General features: G+C 39.8%; 4 protein-coding genes across 11 annotated transcripts; 3 read left to right on the forward strand and 1 right to left on the reverse strand.

Annotated features, from left to right (window-relative positions):
• The first annotated feature begins 630 nt into the window (after positions 1-630).
• Positions 631-6769, forward strand: LOC103150370 (putative pre-mRNA-splicing factor ATP-dependent RNA helicase DHX32). The gene is made up of 11 exons (XM_007569963.2): positions 631-1220; positions 2223-2416; positions 2676-3048; positions 3155-3394; positions 3484-3577; positions 3667-3816; positions 4162-4353; positions 4431-4571; positions 4862-5052; positions 5154-5341; positions 6088-6769. The coding sequence occupies exons 1-11, from the start codon at positions 966-968 to the stop codon at positions 6275-6277; spliced, it is 2208 nt and encodes a 735-aa protein (XP_007570025.1). The 5' UTR covers positions 631-965; the 3' UTR covers positions 6278-6769.
• Positions 6672-9500, reverse strand: LOC103150363 (protein BCCIP homolog). Of its 2 annotated transcripts, none has more exons than XM_007569951.2 (7): positions 9263-9500; positions 8916-8990; positions 8751-8831; positions 8588-8674; positions 7982-8169; positions 7717-7885; positions 6672-7063 (listed from the first exon to the last, which is right to left on the reverse strand). In XM_007569951.2, exons 1-7 carry the CDS (start codon positions 9392-9394, stop codon positions 6893-6895), a joined length of 903 nt encoding a protein of 300 aa, XP_007570013.1. In that variant the 5' UTR covers positions 9395-9500; the 3' UTR covers positions 6672-6892. The 2 variants fall into 2 exon arrangements, with proteins under 2 accessions (XP_007570013.1, XP_016536140.1); XM_016680654.1 differs by having other exon boundaries at positions 7717-7900.
• Positions 9501-9775: 275 nt separating this feature from the next.
• LOC103150340 (uroporphyrinogen-III synthase-like) lies at positions 9776-13654 on the forward strand. 6 transcript variants are annotated; one of them, XM_007569916.2, is made up of 10 exons: positions 9776-9993; positions 10413-10498; positions 10586-10669; positions 10920-11016; positions 11133-11207; positions 12316-12390; positions 12483-12566; positions 12699-12784; positions 12885-12983; positions 13464-13654. In XM_007569916.2, exons 2-10 carry the CDS (start codon positions 10436-10438, stop codon positions 13584-13586), a joined length of 786 nt encoding a protein of 261 aa, XP_007569978.1. In that variant the 5' UTR covers positions 9776-9993; positions 10413-10435; the 3' UTR covers positions 13587-13654. The 6 variants fall into 6 exon arrangements, with proteins under 6 accessions (XP_007569978.1, XP_007569994.1, XP_016536156.1 ...); XM_007569932.2 differs by having other exon boundaries at positions 10435-10498; XM_016680670.1 differs by lacking the exon at positions 9776-9993 and adding an exon at positions 10034-10068.
• Positions 13655-14038: 384 nt separating this feature from the next.
• LOC103150331 (matrix metalloproteinase-21-like) lies at positions 14039-19260 on the forward strand. 2 transcript variants are annotated; one of them, XM_007569906.2, is made up of 6 exons: positions 14039-15472; positions 16403-16542; positions 16628-16769; positions 16920-17177; positions 17263-17435; positions 17751-19260. In XM_007569906.2, exons 1-6 carry the CDS (start codon positions 14497-14499, stop codon positions 18054-18056), a joined length of 1995 nt encoding a protein of 664 aa, XP_007569968.2. In that variant the 5' UTR covers positions 14039-14496; the 3' UTR covers positions 18057-19260. The 2 variants fall into 2 exon arrangements, with proteins under 2 accessions (XP_007569968.2, XP_016536136.1); XM_016680650.1 differs by lacking the exon at positions 14039-15472 and adding an exon at positions 15479-15917 and having other exon boundaries at positions 17751-18340.
• The last annotated feature ends 902 nt before the right edge of the window (positions 19261-20162 follow it).

Below are 20162 nucleotides of genomic sequence, written 5' to 3' on the forward strand. Positions count from 1 at the left end.
TCAATGTTAAATAAAACCAATTAAAACAAATTACCGAAACAACAGTCTGCTGAAAGCATGTCCATGTAGTCTTTGATATATATGTACCATGTACTCGTTCAGAGCATCAATGCCCCGATCATCGGCTGAAGTGCAAGTATTAAATCCAAAATTTACTTTCTTCATATCTCGAACCCCTTATAATCATCAAGATCATTTTATTTTATTTTATTTCTTACGATGCCTCTGGTTTAGGAGTGGCTTAACACAAGGATTGTGACAATTGCCACACCTTGTGATATATACAATCCCTAAATTATTCAGGACTTAATAATTTTATTTTTTTTTTGCTATATCCTGCTGCTTACTTTTCTGGTTAAAAAAAAAGAGTAAGCAACAGGATGTCTTTCAAGTCAGCATTCTTGCTCGCCATTGCATAGCATAATGTTTCTATATTCAAAATAATTTTGTCATTTGGAAGAAGAAAAAGCAGAGTTTTTCCTGTTCGTTATGGGTGAATTAAAATAAATGTATGTTTGATTGATTGATTGATTGATTGATTGATTGATTGATTGATTGATTGATTGATTGATTGTGATTTGCCTGTAGAGAAAAAAATATTGACTGAACAGCTCCCCCATGTGGCAAATCTGCAAAATTTACACAAGTGCGTTTGGAGCTCAACAGGTGTGGAAACCCAGACGGTCAATGGTGGAAACATCCAATGACTCTACCTTCCACGTGAGTGTTTGAGTGACGTGGGAGAGATTATGACACGGACCCAAGCCGGGATAACTGTCAGTGGTCAGCATGAAGCCCACGTGTGATGTCACGTTGGGACCAAATTGCTCACCGGTGCGGACAGGCCGTCAGCAGGTTGCCCTGCGAGCAACTTCGCAAGCACGATTTCAGCACAACTGGAACCGTTATTGAACCCCCGTCGTCATAAAACTTGTTTATGGTGCGGAGAACTATTTCTATGTGTCATGTCGATTGAAAGTAACTCCATAGAAGCAGATATTTTCTCGGAGAGCGGGGAAGAAAGTTCGTCATTTGGCTTTGGAGATGATCTGGAATTGAACCCGTTCGATGGGCTGCCCTTTTCCTCTCGGTACTACGAGTTGCTGGAAAAGAGAAGGGCTCTTCCAGTGTGGAAGGTCAGGAGACAGTTTGAAGATGCTCTAGAAAACAACCAGCTGGTTATTGTGTCTGGAGTAGCACAAACTGGCAGCAGTACGCAGGTAAGGAATATACACTCACAGTTACTGATAGATGTCAGTGACTTTTTCCTCATATTTTCTTGAATCTCTTTAGATTGGGTTTCTATTGTTTTAGAGGGGCTAAGATGGCCCCTTTATTTTAAAGGCCATCTTAGCCTGCTTCATGGTGTAGATGGGTTCTGGTTAAGCGATTTTCCTATTCTACTGGTCTGGCAGTAGTGAACTGATGGACATTATCTGGCAGTAATCTGGCTCATTCAGTTCATTCAGTTTAACAAAGGGAATAATTACAAATAGACAAAAGGTTTTCATTTGGCTGCAAGGCATATTTTCCTACTGGGGCAATAACAGCTTCCAAGTGGAACATTGAATACAAATGTTGGTATTCCAAGATGATTTTGTTCGTTAGAATGAAATATGTATTTTCCAGGTACGTTTCCATAGATTTTACATCTTAAGCTGCTGAAAATCTAAGTAGGTTTACGAAGGCTAAGTTAATGGATATTCTTCATAATGTTGTCCAGGAGAACATCCATAATTTTTCCCCCCAGCATAATTCTGTGTGCACCTTCACATGGTTGCCAGATGCTCAATCCAAATTGGTTAGAAAAGAGAAAGTATTTCTTTTCCCCGTGATTTGATACCATCATAAAGCTTCAACTTCCCTTGTTTGTGTGAGCAAAATCTGCCCAGCTCAGCAGATGTTGTTGTCACAGAGAGGCTGCCCAATCTGCAGCCTGCCTGCTGGCTTGTCACTCTGTACAAAGAATTTCAGCTGCCTTGTTGGGGGACCTCCTGCTGCTAAGCCCCAATCCGCTAGAGCCGCCACATGCTGCCGAAGCAATTTTGCATCATGAACAATAATGCTATCGGATCTTCTGCCACTATTTGTTTAGCTCGCGCAAGAGTTCTTAATATAATCCTCAAAGCATGCTCTATACTTCAAAAAAAACGAAGTGATACGATTGGAAACACTGCAGTGTTTATGGTGTGAACTTATTTTTGTTGAACATCTCCTTTCAGATTCCTCAGTGGTGTGCAGAGTTCTGCCTGTCTGCCCAGTTTCAGCATGGCCTGGTTGTGTGCACACAGGCTAGCAAAAGGCAAGCTGTGGATCTTGCTCTGCACGTGGCCGATGAAATGGACGTGAACATCGGTCATGAGGTGGGCTACACCATCCCTCTGGAGACCTGTTGCTCCTCTGACACTGTCCTAAGGTTTGTTGATATGTTGTTTAGTTCCCAACAATCAGCAGTAGCGCAACAACTTGGTGCGATATTTTGCAATGCCATTGTCAAAGTATCCACTTCTTCGCATTTAATGTAGTTATTTAAATTTAATTCGCCAGCCAGGTGTGTCAACATTTGTATTTTGAGACCCCATTCATCCAAGTTTTAACATACGAAGTAATGACCAGTGTAAAAACAGCAATGGAAAGGAAAGAAAAACAAAAACTGTCAATTTTTAATCTTTCAGATATTGCACTGATGACATGTTGCTGAGAGAAATGATGTCGGACCCTTTTCTGGAACAATACGGAGTCATTATTATAGACCAGGCCCACGAGAGGACAGTTGGCACAGACATCCTGCTGGGTCTCCTCAAGAACGTCCTCTTGCAGAGGCCTGAGCTCAAGGTGGTGATCCTCACCATGTCCGCTGTGGTGGACAGGCTCCTGGGCCACTACGGAAGTGTCCCACTCATCAACTTGGAGATCTCTGGTTCTCCTGAGGTGGTGTATACCGACATGAACAACAAAGACTATTTTTACTTTGCACTCGCCCTGCTTCAGGAGATCCACCTTACCAAAGAGATTGGAAATGTCATTGTGTTTTTGGCGTCAGAGGAGGTAAGATAGGTTTTTATTTTTATGTTAATCCAACAGCTATTTGTTCAGCCAAAAGTTGGTGCTTAAAATCTGTTTTAACAAGGGTTGAATATAATGTTTCTAAAAGGATGTCTGCAGAGCTTGGAGCATCATTCAGAGTGAGAGTCCCAGACTGGAAGAGGGACTGGACCAAATCACACCAATCGTTTTGTGCCCAAGCCAGGAAGGGTTCTCACCTTTACTGATCGAACAAGCAGGCGCCACAAACTCCAAGAGGGTTTTTCTTTTGACCCATAAACAGGAGGACGTGTGGTGGGCTGGGCAATCAGTCAACTTTGTCATTGACACAGGCGTCCAGAAAAAAATGGTAAAAGCATTACTACTTCAAGAGATTTCAATAATGAAAGTATTACAGTGCTGATAGTACACTTTGTATTTGCCAATCTTTTTATGAAGATTTACAATCCAAGAGCAAGAGCTTTCTCTGAGGTGCTTCAACCCATCAGTCAGTGTCAAGCAGATGTGCGCAAACACCTGTGTTCACCAGCAGGTGGATCTTCCAGCTTAAATTCCAGTCAAACTAAGGACTCCTGTTGTACGAATTCACATTTTTATCAAAATGTGCTTTGCTTTTGTTAGGTAAATGTTTCCGACTGTATCCTGAAGCGAGTCTACCCATGGCCGAAACCTACCCACAGATCTTGGACTGTAACATTACACCAACTGTCCTTTACCTAAAGAGAATGGAGATAGCGGGTCTTGGGCAGTGTCACTTTATCGAAAGACCAGGTAAGGCATCCTGCCAACCCGAATGAATTCTGTGTAATATTTATATCTCTAAGTAACCGATTCTCACAAATAGCCTTTTCCTATTTTCCTAAAAGATCACAGCAGAATTTGTTCTGGGCATCTGTTTGGGTTCATCCCACCTATGGTTTAGCTGAGTCGAGAGCTCAGCAACCAACTATTGTCTGAGTTTTGCCCCAACTCCCAGTGTGAACAGAACAGATACAATGAGACCAATACATCAATGGCTATGGGATATATCTAGTTTAGTGCTGCACCGAAATAAAAGTGAAATGGAGGAAATAATAGATAAAATATATATTTTTACATTTGTTTCATTTGTGACAGATCCAGAAGGTCTCATGCAGGCCTTGGAGGAGCTGGACTACCTCGCAGCTTTAGACGATGATGGGAACTTGTCTGAAATTGGCATCATCATGTCTGAAATCCCTCTGGATCCTCAGATGGCTAAAGCTCTCTTAGCGTCCTGCGAGTTTGACTGCGTTAGTGAGGTGCTGACAATCGCAGCCATGCTGTCGGGTATGCGCAGTCCGCATGTGCAGCTTGAAAAATGTTCGATTCATTTTAAGGAGCTTCTGTCTGTCTTTGTGTTTCAGCACCAAGCTGCTTCCTGCGGCCAGCTGGCAGCACGACCCAAGAGGCGTTCAGGTGTCAGAGAAAGTTCCAACATCCTGACGGCGATCACTTCACTCTCATAAATATCTACAATTCCTTCAAACAAAAACAAAAGGATCAAAGTAAGTTGCACTGCTCTCAGTATAGAGTTCCATTTCTAAATTTTATGCTGTAAATTTTAAAACAACCGCCTCTTGGCACCTCTTGAATTTGACTGAAATTATGAATTCAACTTGGGGAAAAAAAACAACTGAAGGTTATTATATAGTACCATTAGAGAGGGATGTGTGAAATAATTATAGCTAATGAAAATCCCAAGTTTTTTTGTTTTTGTTTTTTCTAAGCAAACTGGGAAAACTAGAGATCCATCATCTAAATGCTGTGTATTAAGGACTTTTTGAAATCGTTTTAGACTTGGATGTGAAAACTTGGTGCCAAGATTATTTTCTGGATCATTCCGCTCTGAGCATCGCTGACGCTATTAGATCAGAGCTGACTAGCACGCTGAGCCGAATTGAGCTTCCCATTTCTGAGCCAGCCTTTGGAACCAAGACAAACACTAACGACATAAAAAGAGCCCTGCTGGCTGGATTCTTCATGCAGGTAGGAAATAAAAGCACATTAGTGATATTTCTTTGTACTCTTCAGCTTCATTCATTTTTATCATTTTCCTCTTTTATTTTTTATTTTTCCCATTTGCGGAGATTGCTCGAGATGTGGACGGATCGGGGAATTATCTCATTCTGACGAACAACCACGTGGCCCAGTTGCAGCCATTCTCTGGCTACGGAGTTCAGCCACACAAACTGGGCCTACCAGAGTGGGTGGTCTTCAACGAATACGCCCTGTCTGAAAACAGTTTGAGAACAGTGTCGGAGATTTCCCCTCAAATGTGAGTTTAGTTCAGCAGACATGTGCATATGAATTATAAGTAAGGGTTCTGACACTTTTTTTTTCTTTTTTTTCCATTTTCTAACCTGGGCATTTGAGCACAAAACATTCACCTTGAACCTGCTTTTTAAATAAGTTGTAAGAACATAGATCAGAACAAGTACCTGTTGAACAAATATTGCAGCCCAGTTTTGAATCACTCTCAGAATAAATTCAGATTTTTGGAAGCAAAATTTTATTCCTTTTTATTTCTCTAAAAATCCTAAAAATAAGTTTTTGGTAGTTGAATAACTGAAATTCCTATTTATTCTAAATGTGAAGTCATATAGAGACTGAAAAGGGAAGTAAAATAGCTGTTTTGAAGTTGTGTTTGTAATTGCTCATTTATTCAAAAAGTCAAGATCAAAACACTGTTGGATAAACTGTTAAAGTCAAGGAATGATTTTCTAAGGTACTTGAAATAAATATTAATCATTAAGAAAACCAGTACATTTATTGAACATTTTTTGGACTTGTTCTACAGAAACTTGTAGGACAAACTTTTCCTTAATTATTTATACCTGGATATGACTTACAATAGTCAAATCAAATATTTAAGAAAGTGTAGGAATCCTTATAATTGCTCCTGTTTGAATTACCAAACAAATATTTATCTTAAAATACCTACAGATTTTTTTTTCTTTTTGCTCTTTTATATGAACTACATTTTCTTGGAATGTATATTTTTAATATGATTTTGTGTTTTAGGTTCAATGAAATGGCACCGATGTACTTCTTCTACAATCTGCCCCCTAGTGAAAGCAAAGACATACTGCAAGTCATGTTGGACTTCGAGGAATCCAGACGTTGCACAAAGAAACAAACCACAAACAGAAACAGTGACACTGACAGAAGCTGTGCAGCTGGAACACAAACTGACAAATGTGTGATTCAGTGAGCTGAAGCATATGGGTTGCAGTTTTTACGCAACTATTTGGAGCAGACAGAACCTACAGGGGTTGTTTGTAGCCTGAAAGCTTTTGTAAACACTTCACTGAAGACTAAAGAGCCGACACTGAAAACGGTATCAGTAATAAGTTCCAGTATGTAGATTTGCTACTTTTCCAAAGATATATCCCAGAGTACTGTGTGTAAAACAACCAAGTATCCCAAAAGTTATTTCAGATGCGTAAGCTGTTATATTTCTGTCTAGATCAACAAACAGCCTAAGGAGTTGAAATGGAAAAACAAGAATGAGCTTTTAATATTTCAGAGTTTTTTTTTTCTTTTGCAAGATGTAATCATGAAGCTTCTTTGAAAACTGCTGAAGTGGACAAAACAGGATTTCAATATGAAAAGCATACATTTACTTCATTTGACTTAATTACAACTTATGTGTAGTCTTATTGTACAGTAAATTTATTCAGACAGAATTAAAAAGCTAGTCTTTTAATTGCTGTTGCCTTGTACGTATTTAGCCACAAAAGCTGCTTTTAGAATCAGGAAGCCACCAACGGTAGCTGAGGTTTTAAACAGCCTTTTTGCATAATTTCCAGATTGTCTGAGTCTTGGCTCACACAGTCAGGTATTCCTTTAGTTTTTCCATTACAGCAGGCATTCTGTCCATAGGAATCACCATCACCGTCCTGAAAGGCTTCATGGGAACATCGTCAGACGACCACCTGCCACTTAGACAGGAATCTGCATCCTCTTCTACCGAGTAGTGGAACTTGATGATGGCTTGCTGTAAAACAAAAGCTAAGAATAAGCTAAAAGCAGAGTCGGTGAATTTGGATTTTATTGAAAGATTTGGTAATTCAGTAAAATATTTTTTGGGGGGGCTAGGGGTTAATTCTTTTATGATTTACAGCTCATGAAAACCCAATATCTGTTTGCCACAAATCAAAATCTTACGTAAGCCCAATAAAAAGCATTTTAATACACATTCTGAGAAATATGTTCATGTACTGTATTGCATAATAGTTCAGTACTTGGTCAGGTCTCATTTTGTATGATCTCCTACATTAATGTGCTGACTTTGAACTAGATGAACACAGAGGACCAAAAACAGTTGATTTCCCACTCATGCACCTTCCACCACACTTTGTCCTTCCACTCAACTTTACATTAACCTCAGATGCAGCACCTTATGTAGGCAGTAACATTCGCCTTTTTGTACTTGCATTTAATGACAAACTGAATTTTTGGTTTTCATCAGCTGTAAGTCATAATCTAACAGGAATAAACACCTCAAATATATCATGTCACTGTGCAATCTATGCTACTTTCACATTTTGAATAAAACTACTAAAATGAACTAATTATTTCTGATTTACTGGGACCTGTAGATCCAATCTGGTTTAAATCTTCCACAGCTTGTATGATTTATGACTGTACCTCATGAAAGAATTCCTCCTCCGCATTGATAAACATGTACTCCTCTTTTGGAGCTTCTCCCCTAGCTGGGATGCTCTTGGTTGCCTCTTTGCACGTCTTGCTGATCATCAGGCAGTAGTGACACCTCCCGCTCGGTTTGTTTGTCCTCTGGGCATCTGCCATTTCTTTCCTGAAAGACAAAAATCAATTTTGTTTTAGCAACCCGGATTAGCCGATGTAAAATATTTGAGCCAGGAAGCGATAAGAAGTAAAACCGAGGACCCACTGGAGCTGTTTATGGAGAGGAAGGGCGATCTGTGGAGGTACGTTGATGAAGCGCTCGCTCAGCAGCAGACCCACAGGTTTGCTCGTGTCGCTGAGGATCTTCTCGAGCTGTTCTGTTGTGCTGTGAGGAGCGTTCTTCTCACACTGGTCCACTACCAGCTCCTTGACATCCTCCACACACTGCACACCCTGCAAAATAAAACATAAAAATAATCACCCCTTACATTTAAAAGGGATTTCAAAGCATTTTTAATTCCCAAGTTGCATCTTTCCCGAGGCACAAATTAAAAACCCATTTAAAGCATAAATACAGACATTAATCATGAAAATTTATGGACAATATTTCTACACAGATCACACTTTAAATATGGTGGGAAATGAGAAGGAAAAGAGAGCAGAGAACCGGATGGATGATTCGACTGAATGGTTGGTTTGATTTGTTGGGTGATTTGGGTGAACAGATATTGTTTGACGGAAAATAAAATTAATTGGCTAAACAACATCTGCATGTACAGATGAAGGATGCACGACTGGATTGTTGGACAGATGAATGATTGATTTTTAGCACCGGACAACCTCTCAGGGTTGCGTATGTCTGCAATGTTACCTTTCTCTCTGTCAGGTTGAGCATAGTGATGAACCCAAACACTTCATCTGGATCATCATCATCGCTGTCCTCTGGCACTTCGGCTTGCTGCAGCCAAACGAAGGGACAACGTTAACAGAAAGCAAGTGAGATCAAAAAGCATGTAATGTAATGATAGACCCACCTTGACCACACTTCCGACGTGATTCTGCTGGATAATAATGTCAGTCATCTCCGATACGTCCACGTGAGCCTTCAGGAAGAGCTGTGGCCAATCATAACAGAAGTGACATCAATAACAGCTCTCTCGGGCAGACCAGATTTTTCATACAAAGATATGGTTTCTTACCCGATTTAACAGCTTCTTAACGCCGTTGAAATCATTGGATGAAATGGCGTGCGCCTCAAAATCCACCAAAACCTCCTGAAAGAAAAAGTGGAAAAGGTGAAAATTACAGACCAACAGTATCGGGTAATGGCCAAAAGCTTACGTGTTTAATCTAATAAAGTAAACGCACAAACGTAAGAATGTGAAGCAAATTTCGCTTCACGTACTCTAAACTATCGGGTAGCAAAGCAATCGGGTAGAAAAGCGTCAAATAAGGTTCGTGTGCAGACCTCGTAAATAAACGGAAGATTCCAGCTAACAGGCTAAGGATGCCATTTAAGTACTTAATGAGTTATTTGTTGTTTCACCTCATTAATTTCTTCATCGCTGTCCTCCTCCGCGGACTCATCATCATCCTCGGGGTTCTCATCCGAGCTGTTCTCACTTTCTTCGGGATTTTCACCCACGCCAACTGCTCTCCTCTTAGCCGAAGAAGCCATGCTTGCAAGCGTGAAACACGTTTATTTTTAGGTGGGCGGGGAAAGGGTCATAGTTCAGGACATAGAAATAGAAGACCTGACGCTGCTATGATCCCTACGAAAGGATATGTCAACTCTCGCATTCTTAGCTTTTTTTACGCGTCTTTCTAAAAAGTGGCACTCGCAATATGGCAGAGAGGTCGACGTGCGAAACAAACTCGTAGCTCTTGTACCCAGCTTCTATGCTCTTCGACATCTATTCAGCAGAATCTACGCAGAAGCTAAAGCCCGGCGGCCGCCATTTTGGCTCTAAACGTACAGGGTTGTCGCTCTCCGCTGTACATGGGAACCGCAATGTCGGCTTGACTGCAAACAGGAGATGGAATTAACTATTCTCCCTAACCGGGGAAAACACAGTTTAGACGCTAACAAAATCAGCAATTTGGGGGAAAGCACAACCGTATTAAACGCACGGTAACATTTTTTTCTTTGGTCTTTTAAAATTAACACTTGTTCAGCTGATTGTGCACACATCATTTATACGTTAAAAACCTGCAATACGTCATCTGTGGACACCCATTCTTGATCATACATGAGAACATCTGTATGGACAGCTGAAGGTACGTTACATCTTGATTTTAATCAAAAAGTCCAAACCGTTTCTGTTTTGTCTATTTTATAACTAGTAGCTTGCGGTATATTCTCTTCACTATAGCTAATGTGTCACCAATAGTAAACAATAACAATCAGGCTGCAGAACACTCAGTGTATTCCGAAAATATCACTGTGTGTTTAACTTTAAAGGACAACAATTGTAATTTCTGTTTGCTGTTAGTGAATATTGCCAGTACTTGCTATTGTTCACCAGCACAGTAAGGGTGAGTCAATAACGTTATCAGTATGTGACAGTTTTAGGGAGTGACTGACTTATAAGAGCCTCCACACCCACTGTCAGTGGTCGTTTTTCTACTTTGGGTTTCTGTATTCCGTTGCCCTTTCAACAAAAGAACCTAAAATCTTACTTTCTCCGTATTCTTAGTTATCTAGCGTTTCTTTGCCAGGATGCATGTATTACTACTTAAAGAGCCGAGAGACGAGGAATCTGCACCTGATCCCTACATGAAGGTAGAAGCGCACTTATCCGAATCCAGAAGAAACCGTAGTAATGTGATTGATGAAATGGTTTTTATGTGTCATTTTCTGCGTCTAAAGGAATTGGAATCGCATGGACACAAAGCAACACTCATCCCTGTCTTGTCTTTTAAGTTTGTCTCATTAAACACCTTTTCCGATAAGGTACGTTTCATTATAAAGGAATAAATATCTCCATCATGCATAAACAGAAATGCATTTATGTTTGCAACCCCTGGAACAAAAATGTTCAACAATTCAAAAATTGTAATCTGTTAATGCTGTATCAGCATAACCCCACACTGAAAACATAACCTTTAATATGAGTACTGTATTAGAAATAAACATCGTAAATTCGTAAAAGAAACATGGGTTTTTAACAAGTTTTTAAAATAGAATGTATTGCTTTTATTAGCTTTTCCAGCCGGAGAAACATGGTGGCCTGATCTTTACCAGTCCCAGAGCAGTGGAGGCTGTGAAGATGTGTTTAGACATGGGAGGAAGGAGAGAAGGTGAATTTATCCCATAAAATAAGCACATGCTTTAAGCATTAGCAGACATTTGTAGTGTATTTCTCTGGAAGTTGAATTTTACATTATGATTGGCAAAACATGTCTTCTTTATCCAGAATGGAACAAATCCATAAAAGACAAATGGAACTCAAAATCCATATATGTGGTCGGGAAGGCAACTGCAGCATTAGGTAAGCCGTTGAGCACAATTTTCTTAAATCAGCGTTTCCTAAACGTTCCTAGTGGATATTGCACCTCATAAACTATTTATATCTGAGTGCGACATGCACCTGGTGCTTGCAGACATGTGTGAAGAGGTTTGAGTACGGTCAGCCAGTTGTTAGACACAAGTGACGGATTGCTGTGACATACAGACAACAAGCAGGTGGAAAACTTCCCAATGTTTGCTTAACTTCTCCATTGTCTATTTAAAAAAAAAAAGAAAAAAGGCTGAATTTACTTTCTCTGACACATACATCGTTCTTATTTTTGCAGTAGTGTGTAAAATGGAACGTTTTATCCTTGTTTGCTTGAAATGAAGTTTTTACTGTTCTGTCATTTGCGGTTGCTCGTGTAAAGCTGCAGGTGTTTTACGTAAACATGTGGATTGGGATGTAGCGCTGTCTTACAGATGATCAGGACATTCTCAATTCAAGGCCTTGCAATAGTAGTAGTTCAACTTTTCCACGTTGTGTCTCATCACAACATGAAGCTTGAATATTTTATTGGGATTTTTTTGTGATGCATACATTTGAAAACTAAGCCTGATTTTACTTTGACTCCACAATTTTAATCTATTTTGTGTTGGTGTGTGATATGAAATCCCTATGAAATATATATTAGTTACTTTGTCAAGAGATTGTGTTCAAATCAGCACAAAGTCTCCATTTATTCCTTACCTCTTTCTAATTTCTTCACAAACTCTTCCCATGATCTCTCAAGTGCTAAATGTCTTTGCAGACTGAAAGTTTGCTCTGGAAGAGACCAATTTTCATTATATAATACTGCTTGTGACGTCAGTCAAAATAGGATTTTGTGTAATTTCATTGTTGGCAAAAATAACATCTACTTGCAGAGCTATAAGCATATTGCTGAAGTGCACAAATTAGTGGAATTGTTTGATTTAATTATACAAGCAATGCAAAACATGACAGATTGACAGTCAAATAGATATTTTAACACACTCGATTATCAAAAATTGTTACATGAAAACTCGACATAAAGAAGATGATCTGGTGAAGAATGATCAGCATAAGGTTTGTGTTCATCTTTGTTCTGTTTGCGCTTTGCTCTGTGCAGTTCAAAGTCTGGGTCTGAAGCCCCTGGGAGAGGACACGGGGACAGCTGATGTCCTATCACGTCTTATTATTGAAAGTATGATGTGATCTGTATTGTTCTCTCACGCTTATTAGGCAAATTGAAAATTTCTATTAAGCACTGTGACGTGGTCCTTCTTTCTGTCTTAGGAGAGGACACCGATATCCCACCGCTTTTTTTCCCCTGTGGCTCAATTAAAAGAGAAGTCTTGCCCACGGCTTTAAGGGAAAATGGTAAGCACTGTCTTCTATTGTGTCTCACAATTAAAACTTAAGTCCATAAATGCCCTCTGGGGTTAAGCTAATTAATGAGATAATAACTGCACTACCTTCGTCACCGTGGGGGATTTATTTCTTTGTTTCCAGGGGTTCCCTTAGAGACGCTGACTGTCTATCAAACGGCTGAACATCCAGATCTTGAGAAAAATCTGAAAAACTACTTCACAGAGCAGGTGAAACCAAACTTCTTCTGTATTTTCAAGTAAAAAAAATAAAATAAAAAAAAATGCTGTTTAATATATTATAAATAGTAACTTACTTATGTACTCACAGGGAACTCCAGCAAGTATAGCTTTCTTCAGTCCATCCGGGGTGAAGTTTTGCCTGGAAGCAGTGCGAAGGCTGTCGGGCGACCAACTCAATGAAATAAAGGTATAGTTTCTTTATAATTGCTCACAAGAAGATATGAATCGTTCACTGGTTCTTTTATTTTTCTAAAGAATTCCAAGTCAGAAAATACTACACCCATACTTACTTATTATATTCATAAGTACTTGCTTGCAGACGTCTTCTAAGCTTTTTCACACATTGTCACATTACAGCCACAGCGTAGTTTATTGGAATTTTATGCGATATGCCAACACAAAGTAGCGCAAAATTTTAAAGTAATGTCATGTATCCCAGTATATACATGACCATAGGTATTGTCTGTTTTAGTTTGTTTTAAATATCTCTTTTATCATAAGAAATGTAATCCTGTGGCTCTAAATTAAACCCTAGATTTGCAAAACAAGTAGAGACGTTTCTCAAACGCCTTGCAAAATGTGATTTTTACAAAGTATTGATTAAGGACTGTGAATACAAATACATGCCTGAATACAAATATTTGTGTCTGACTCAATTTGTCTGTAGTTTGCCGCCATCGGGCCGACTACACGGGACGCCATGGCAGCGGAAGGCCTCTGCGTGAGCTGCACAGCTGAAAAGCCGACGGCGGAGCATTTGGCAGCAGCGATAGCCACGGCTCTACAGTGACCATCCTGAGTCATCTACTCTTTAAATCCGACCAATCTATCTGTTGTCTGTCTGGTTCAACATTATATTTAAAAAAAAATGTCCAATCATGTTTAATATTTTGCTGCTCATGTCACCATTGCTGGACTTAAAATTTGCACTGAAAAAATGTTTGTGTCATGAAGGGTCAAGGAAGTTTATTTTATTTCAAACTTGTTAGTGTTGAGATTAGTTTTTTAAAATAAAGCTTGGTTAATGTGATTAAAAATGGCAAGCTGTGTTTTGTTGACATCGTTTGTTGTTCGCATGAAAGTGAGATCGTAGCCCAGTCCACAGGTTAGCGACTGTTTATCTAAGTAACTGGAGCATGAATAACACATCCAGTTGTATTCACCGAGGAGAAGTTTACTTTTCACACACAACTAAGGAAAGTGGCTAAAAGTGGGTGTGTAGAAAGTCAGGACTTGCTTATAAAGCAGTGCTGCTCTGTCCTTGGACTACTTGGTTCCTCCACAAAGGTCAACGAGTCGACTGGAAACACGATGCTGACTATTATCCAGCTGATGCTTTTAGTTTTTCTGACAAACCCAAACCATGCTGAGAAACTTTTCCACAACAGGGATCATTCCGACATGCAGATTCCTACATCTCACCAAGCTCCTGTCATAACAGACGAATATGAAGCGGAGGTAATTATTCAAATTTTATTTTTTCCATGTTTTACTGACATTTTAATGAAACTTAAATGGAAAAGAAAAAAGAAAAAGCATGTAAGCTAACCTTAGTCAAATTTGCTGATGTGCTCATGGTACGTGTATTATGCCAACATTGGTGATATGCTAATATTAACATACTTAGGGGCTTATTCCATATAAAAATTGCAAGTAGCAAAAGTCGCAGCCATGGAATTGTGAAAACGCTCCTTGGTTTGATGTTTAAATGGCTGCAGACAACAAAAAATAACTGGAAAACATTTCAGCAGGAGGATCTCAATACGGTTCATAGTATTTTTACAATAATTGTCTTGTGGATATCCTTTCAGTTATTTCTTTCTAGGTATGGATTTATCAAACCAACCCAGAGGGAGGAGATCCAGATGAAACAAAGTGGCATTTCCTTCAGTGATGACTTCCTGGATGACTTTCAAACTGCAATCCAAGAGGGAACCTCAGTGCCTCATTCAAGGGACATACCTAAAACTAGTCATGGCGAGGTCCACAAAAGTGAATCTGAGAGTCAAGCATTTGTTTCAGCCCTTAAAGAGTTTCAGATGGTATCTGGACTTCCTGTTACAGGAGTGTTTGATGATGCCACCAAGGATGCGATGAACAAACCAAGGTGTGGGGTTCCTGACAAGGAGACAGACCCAAATCCCCATGTTGTTACCGAGAGCAGCATCGGTGGCTCGGAGTTGGAAAACAGTTGGAATGAAACTTTCGACGAGGCCGACGGTAACAACACAGAAAGCAGCATAATTGGCAGCTCATCAAACTCTTCTGAGGACGACATATTAAATTTTAACGATACAGAAAGCCTCCTGACTATTTCAAATGATACACACAAAAACAGTAGTTTGGGTAATCCAACCGGAAACAGAAACAGCAGCAGCAGCAGCAGCTCAAGCCAGAGTCAACCTCTGCAGAACAGAAGGGGTCACCTTGCTGATCTCGTGTCAAAAAAGAGGCAAAAGCGGGATTTGACAGAATCTGGGTACATGGCGTTTTCTAAGGACGTTCTGAGGTGGCGGTTAATTGGAGAAGGTTACAGTAGCCAGCTGACCGTTGATGAGCAGAGGTACATCTTCAGGTTGGCCTTCAGAATGTGGAGTGAGGTGTCTCCGCTGGAATTTGTTGAAGATACTTGGTCACCTTTGGAGGATGTTGATATCAAGCTGGGCTTTGGCACGGGTGGGCATTAGTCAGTATGTCATATACTCACTTTGTCATAATGCATTGTACATAATTTACTGGGTTTTAGTAATGTCTGTCACTCTGTAGTGAACTTTTGAGCCAGAGTGTTTTACAGCCACAAATTTAAATGTATTTAATCAAAATTGTGACTAACTTACAGTAGCATTGGTCAGATGAAACCAAAATGGATGTTTCTAGCCAATATGCAAAAGGTGATGTGAAAATATACTGTGCACCAAAGCATATTTATGTGTTAGGATGACTCATTCAAAGTTCCAGACCTAAATATATCCGAGTGGAAAGATTTAAAAAAAAAAAAAACCTGATGCTCACAGATGGTCTTTATCCAAACTGATTAAGCTTGAGCTGTTTGGCAAGTGTTTCAGTCTCTAGATGTGGAAAATATAAACCAAAAGACCTGGAGATATGCTTACAGCAAAAGGTATTTGTCAAGTCTAGAATGTGTTTTCACAATTTACAAGTATGAATATTTTTTTAACTGAGGATGGGGGGAAAAAAGAAAAGAATTTCAGGGAAATAAATGCATTACTTTTGCATTAATAAATACTTAGAGGAATCAATACTCTGTATTTAAATAGCCACAATATACCTTAGATTTCGTCAGTGATAAAATAGGTTTTTTGGGGGTTTTTTTGTGTGCTAGTGGTTTTCACAGATTAAAATTTATGTTTTAAAAATTCCTTTATTTATTGTAGAATAATTCAGTCAAACTAACTACTGTAGATTTTAAAATAAAGCTGACAAAGGTGATTAGGATTAATCAAATAGCCTTTTGATGCCTAATTGAAAATCTTTTTTTTTCTTTTTTTTTAGTTTTTGGATTATTTTATAATTTATATAAATGAAAAATAGGAATCATTTTTTCTTTTCTTTTATCTTTTTCTTCACATTGTCCCTTCCTCACAGGAAGACATCTGGGATGTAATCAAAAGTTTGATGGCACTGGTCAGGAATTTGCCCACGCGTGGTTCCTGGGAGATATCCATTTTGACGATGATGAGCATTTCACTGGTCCCAGTTCTCACACTGGTATAAGCCTCCTTAAAGTGAGTAAGTATGCTGAGTATAGCCAGTTACTACTGGAAAATCTAAATGTTGACTGACTGCCCCCTTTCATATCCTTCCTCTTAGGTGGCAGTTCATGAGATCGGCCATGTTTTGGGGCTGCCTCATATCTACAGGCCTGGATCCATAATGCAGCCCAGCTATTTGCCCCATGAATCCAGCTTTGAGATGGACTGGATGGACAGAAAAGCTATTCAGCATCTATATGGTGCTCTAATACTAACACTTCTTGGACACACTCAACTAAAAATCCCAAGAGATTCAGTGTGGGATAGAGATACATAACAATTACATGAGATTGTTTTTGTAATTGCTGCTTATTTCTCCTCACGTTTGCACACCCCCCCCCCTTCCCCAGGTGGCTGTAAAGGCCGGTTCAGCACCGTGTTTGACTGGATCAGGAAAGAGAAGACGCCCTACGGGGACGTAAAGATCCGCTTCAACACGTACTTCATGAGAGACGGCTGGTACTGGCTGTACGAGAACAGAAACAACAGGACGCGCTACGGGGACCCAGTCGCGCTGCAAATCGGCTGGCACGGGATCCCCAGCGATGGAGTAGACGCGTACGTACACGTGTGGTCCAGAAGAAGAGAGGCCGTTTACTTCTTTAAAGGTAGAGAAACTATTTCATTTCCACCGTTTTCCTACAAGTGGGACATTTGAGGGGAAGTCCGTGTGACAGCCTGTCGCTGTTGAAGGTCTGCAGTTCTGGAGATACGACAGCGAGAACGACCGGGTGTTTAGGCACGACTCTGAGGGCCGCCGCTATCCGAGGCTGATTTCTGAGGGCTTCCCGGGGATTCCCAGTCCGATTGACTCGGCCTTTTATGACAGGAGAGACTCCCACATCTACTTCTTCAGAAGAGCTCAAGTAAGAAACAAATTCTTGGATTTATATTGCAGTTAACTAAGTGCAGTTTAATTATTTAACCTTTGCAGTAAAAGTCAAAGCAAGGGGAGAACAGATGATTAAATGACATCACCCAATCATTTAAATCTTTAACAATACAACACCTGGCAGTTAGAAAGGAAATGATATCTTGTAAAGAGCACTGGGTAATTGTTTTTTTTTCAGTGTCCTTTGGGAGCGTATTCAAGCAGACAAAAGTCCTACACTTTCTCTGGTATTTGTAATTAGTCAGATCTCTGTTTTTGCGAAATGCTCCAACTCTCTCCGTCTGAACAGGTGTATGCATTCAGCGTGGAAACAAACAGCTTGGCGAGTGGCTTCCCCAAACACATCCGAGATGTTTTCCCTCCGGTGGAGAGCGGAGACCATCCAGATGGCAGCATCGACGCTGCCTACTTCTCCTACTCCCACAATGCCCTCTTTCTGCTCAAGGGCACGCGCTTCTGGCGAGTGGTGGGCAGCCGCGAACGCTGGCGCCGGCCCTTTCTGCCGCGAAATGGCTTGATGCCACACAAGGAGGTGGATCAGCAGTGGTTCGACATCTGCGACGTTCATCCCACCTCGCTCAAACTAAGCCGCTGATGGGATGGGGTGGGGGAGCTGCAGCAGAGATAAAACACACCACTAATGTTTACAGATGTATTCTGCTGCTTTACCTTTTGCGTGATGTAGGCCGTGTAATCTTTTCGAAAAGACAAAAACAACTCTGTTGGCATGTTTTTCACGGAAGTGTGCTGTGAAATGTATGGAACAGCTGCTGCTGGTTTCTCTTTCATTCATCAGAGAAGCAGGTAGATTTGCAAAAGATGCTTTTAGTTCAAATGTTTGGAGTGTTGACGTGAATAAAAATGCAGAGTATTTACTCGTTCTTTTGAGTTTTACTTTCAGTGATCTGAAGCAAAGCTGGTCAGGTCTGTTGCCGTCAACAGTTATGAGCCTTTTTCCAAAAAGGAATTAAAGATCAAACTTTTCTTCTTTTTTTTTCGTTACATAAGAAAAATGCATTTTTCAGTAGGAACACAGAAGACATGAAGTAAACATTTGGTTAATTAGTGATTCCCCTTCAGCAAGTAAACAGCTTGGTAATTAGTCTCAGTTTTTGTTTAGGGGCTCATTTTTTCTTTTTTCTGCAATTTTTTTTATTTTTTATTTTTTAGTTTTTTAATTTATTTTAGTGACTGTGTGAAAGAGGAGAGATTTGAGGGGACTTTGGATGCCTTTTCTATTGTATCCATCAGGTTAGGTGAAGTTACATTCATGTTAATACGCGACATAATCAGGATGAATCCCGTCTTTCCAGGTGGTGAGCTCTCTGTCATGGACCTGGGGTGTTAGCAGTTTGATCATTTTGTTTCTTTATATCCACCATATTCTGTTCAATCCCTTTTATTCGTAGTCGTTCAAAAGGTCTCGGCATACAAATTCATTCCTTTGTCTGTAGTTTATTTTTGCTTTCTGTTCTTTGTGCATTTGGATTTTGTGTTCTTGGATCAGTGTTGGCCCTCTGGCTTGTTTCCTTGAGTCTTTGTTCAGCTCTAGTGTTAATTGTTCTTCTTCCCTCAGTCTACATGTTTGCCTTCCCTCCCAGCTGCACCCTGTTAGTAATCAGCCACCTGCCTCTTGTCAACATTCACACTCCTCACTATCTAAGCTCCTGAATGTTCATTGTTTATTGCTGGATCCTTCTGTCATGATGTCCTTCTAGGTCCCTTGGATCTGACTGTAAGTCTACAGAGTAGTTTGTTGTTTATCATTAAAAGAATGCTGTTTTTTTTTCTCCCCCATCATCAGTCTCTGTGCTTGGGTCCTTTACTAACCTAAACATGATGTGTTTGCAGGAGACTTTGTCCTGAACAGCGGCCCAGGATGGTCACCATGGGATAGATACTCAATAGGTGATGTTTAGACCTGAAGAATGAAAATGGCAACCATATTTTCCTGAGGAAATTAAATTGGATGCAACTTTAAACTATAAAATGTTTAACTCATCTTACAGCATTTAATTAATGCAGATATGTCAGGGTGCTTTCCATCACCCGAGTACCTCAAGTTCTGCAGTTCTGCTAATGAGTGTATGTATGCGTGTATATATAATCATAATCAGATTTGTGTGTTTTAGCATTTATTACATCAACTTTGCACAAAATGGAAACTAAACTTCCTCATAATGATGAAAGTACATTTTTACTGTTTGACTCTATCATGTGTATCAAAACAAAGCTACCTCAAAAATCTTTTTTTTTTTTTTTCTGGAGCCACTATTGAACATGGCCTGGATGTAATGAAAAGTCTGCAATAAGCTTTTTGAATATGATGGACAGTAACACTCCTGGGATGTCTTCCTTTAATAACCTCCTCGACGGAGAAGATTAAGGATTCACAATCAGCCAAAGGATATTACACTGAGATCTGTATTGATGGAAAAATATTGGAAAAAATGTGCTCTTCTTGGTGCTTAACACTGTTGAATATTACAGTATTCATGCAAAGAAACAAAGGCACTGATTCTTTAATCAATGCATTACTCGAACACTCATTAATTCACCTCTTTTTAAGGGATTAAGCTCCTGCTGGGCGTCTGCTAACTAGCTTTGTGCTGCAGGTGCTCTGCGGGCAATTTAATGAACTGAAGGAGAAATCAATTACAAGCTAAAGGAATAAAATGTCATGGTAAGTGCAGTTACAGGA

The sequence above is a fragment of the Poecilia formosa genome, unplaced genomic scaffold (genome assembly GCF_000485575.1).
Source record: "Poecilia formosa unplaced genomic scaffold, Poecilia_formosa-5.1.2 Scaffold7, whole genome shotgun sequence".
Classification (NCBI taxonomy): Eukaryota; Metazoa; Chordata; class Actinopteri; order Cyprinodontiformes; family Poeciliidae; genus Poecilia; species Poecilia formosa.

What these genes read in the sequence shown, in the direction of transcription:
- LOC103150370 (XM_007569963.2), top strand. Translation starts at nt 966, where the DNA reads ATGTCGATTGAAAGTAACTCCATAGAAGCAGATATTTTCTCGGAGAGC. An exon ending in TCACTTTATCGAAAGACCAG is followed by an intron (nt 3,817 to 4,161) that starts GTAAGGCATCCT and finishes CATTTGTGACAG; the next exon opens with ATCCAGAAGGTCTCATGCAG. An exon ending in TCGGAGATTTCCCCTCAAAT is followed by an intron (nt 5,342 to 6,087) that starts GTGAGTTTAGTT and finishes TTTGTGTTTTAG; the next exon opens with GTTCAATGAAATGGCACCGA.
- LOC103150331 (XM_007569906.2), top strand. Translation starts at nt 14,497, where the DNA reads ATGTTTAAATGGCTGCAGACAACAAAAAATAACTGGAAAACATTTCAG. An exon ending in AGCTATTCAGCATCTATATG is followed by an intron (nt 16,770 to 16,919) that starts GTGCTCTAATAC and finishes CCCCTTCCCCAG; the next exon opens with GTGGCTGTAAAGGCCGGTTC. An exon ending in GGCCGTTTACTTCTTTAAAG is followed by an intron (nt 17,178 to 17,262) that starts GTAGAGAAACTA and finishes TCGCTGTTGAAG; the next exon opens with GTCTGCAGTTCTGGAGATAC.
- LOC103150363 (XM_016680654.1), bottom strand. Translation starts at nt 9,394, where the DNA reads ATGGCTTCTTCGGCTAAGAGGAGAGCAGTTGGCGTGGGTGAAAATCCC. An exon ending in GCGATGAAGAAATTAATGAG is followed by an intron (nt 8,991 to 9,262) that starts GTGAAACAACAA and finishes TTTTTCTTTCAG; the next exon opens with GAGGTTTTGGTGGATTTTGA. An exon ending in TTAAGAAGCTGTTAAATCGG is followed by an intron (nt 8,832 to 8,915) that starts GTAAGAAACCAT and finishes GATTGGCCACAG; the next exon opens with CTCTTCCTGAAGGCTCACGT.
- LOC103150340 (XM_007569916.2), top strand. Translation starts at nt 10,436, where the DNA reads ATGCATGTATTACTACTTAAAGAGCCGAGAGACGAGGAATCTGCACCT. An exon ending in ATCACGTCTTATTATTGAAA is followed by an intron (nt 12,391 to 12,482) that starts GTATGATGTGAT and finishes TTTCTGTCTTAG; the next exon opens with GAGAGGACACCGATATCCCA. An exon ending in CACGGCTTTAAGGGAAAATG is followed by an intron (nt 12,567 to 12,698) that starts GTAAGCACTGTC and finishes CTTTGTTTCCAG; the next exon opens with GGGTTCCCTTAGAGACGCTG.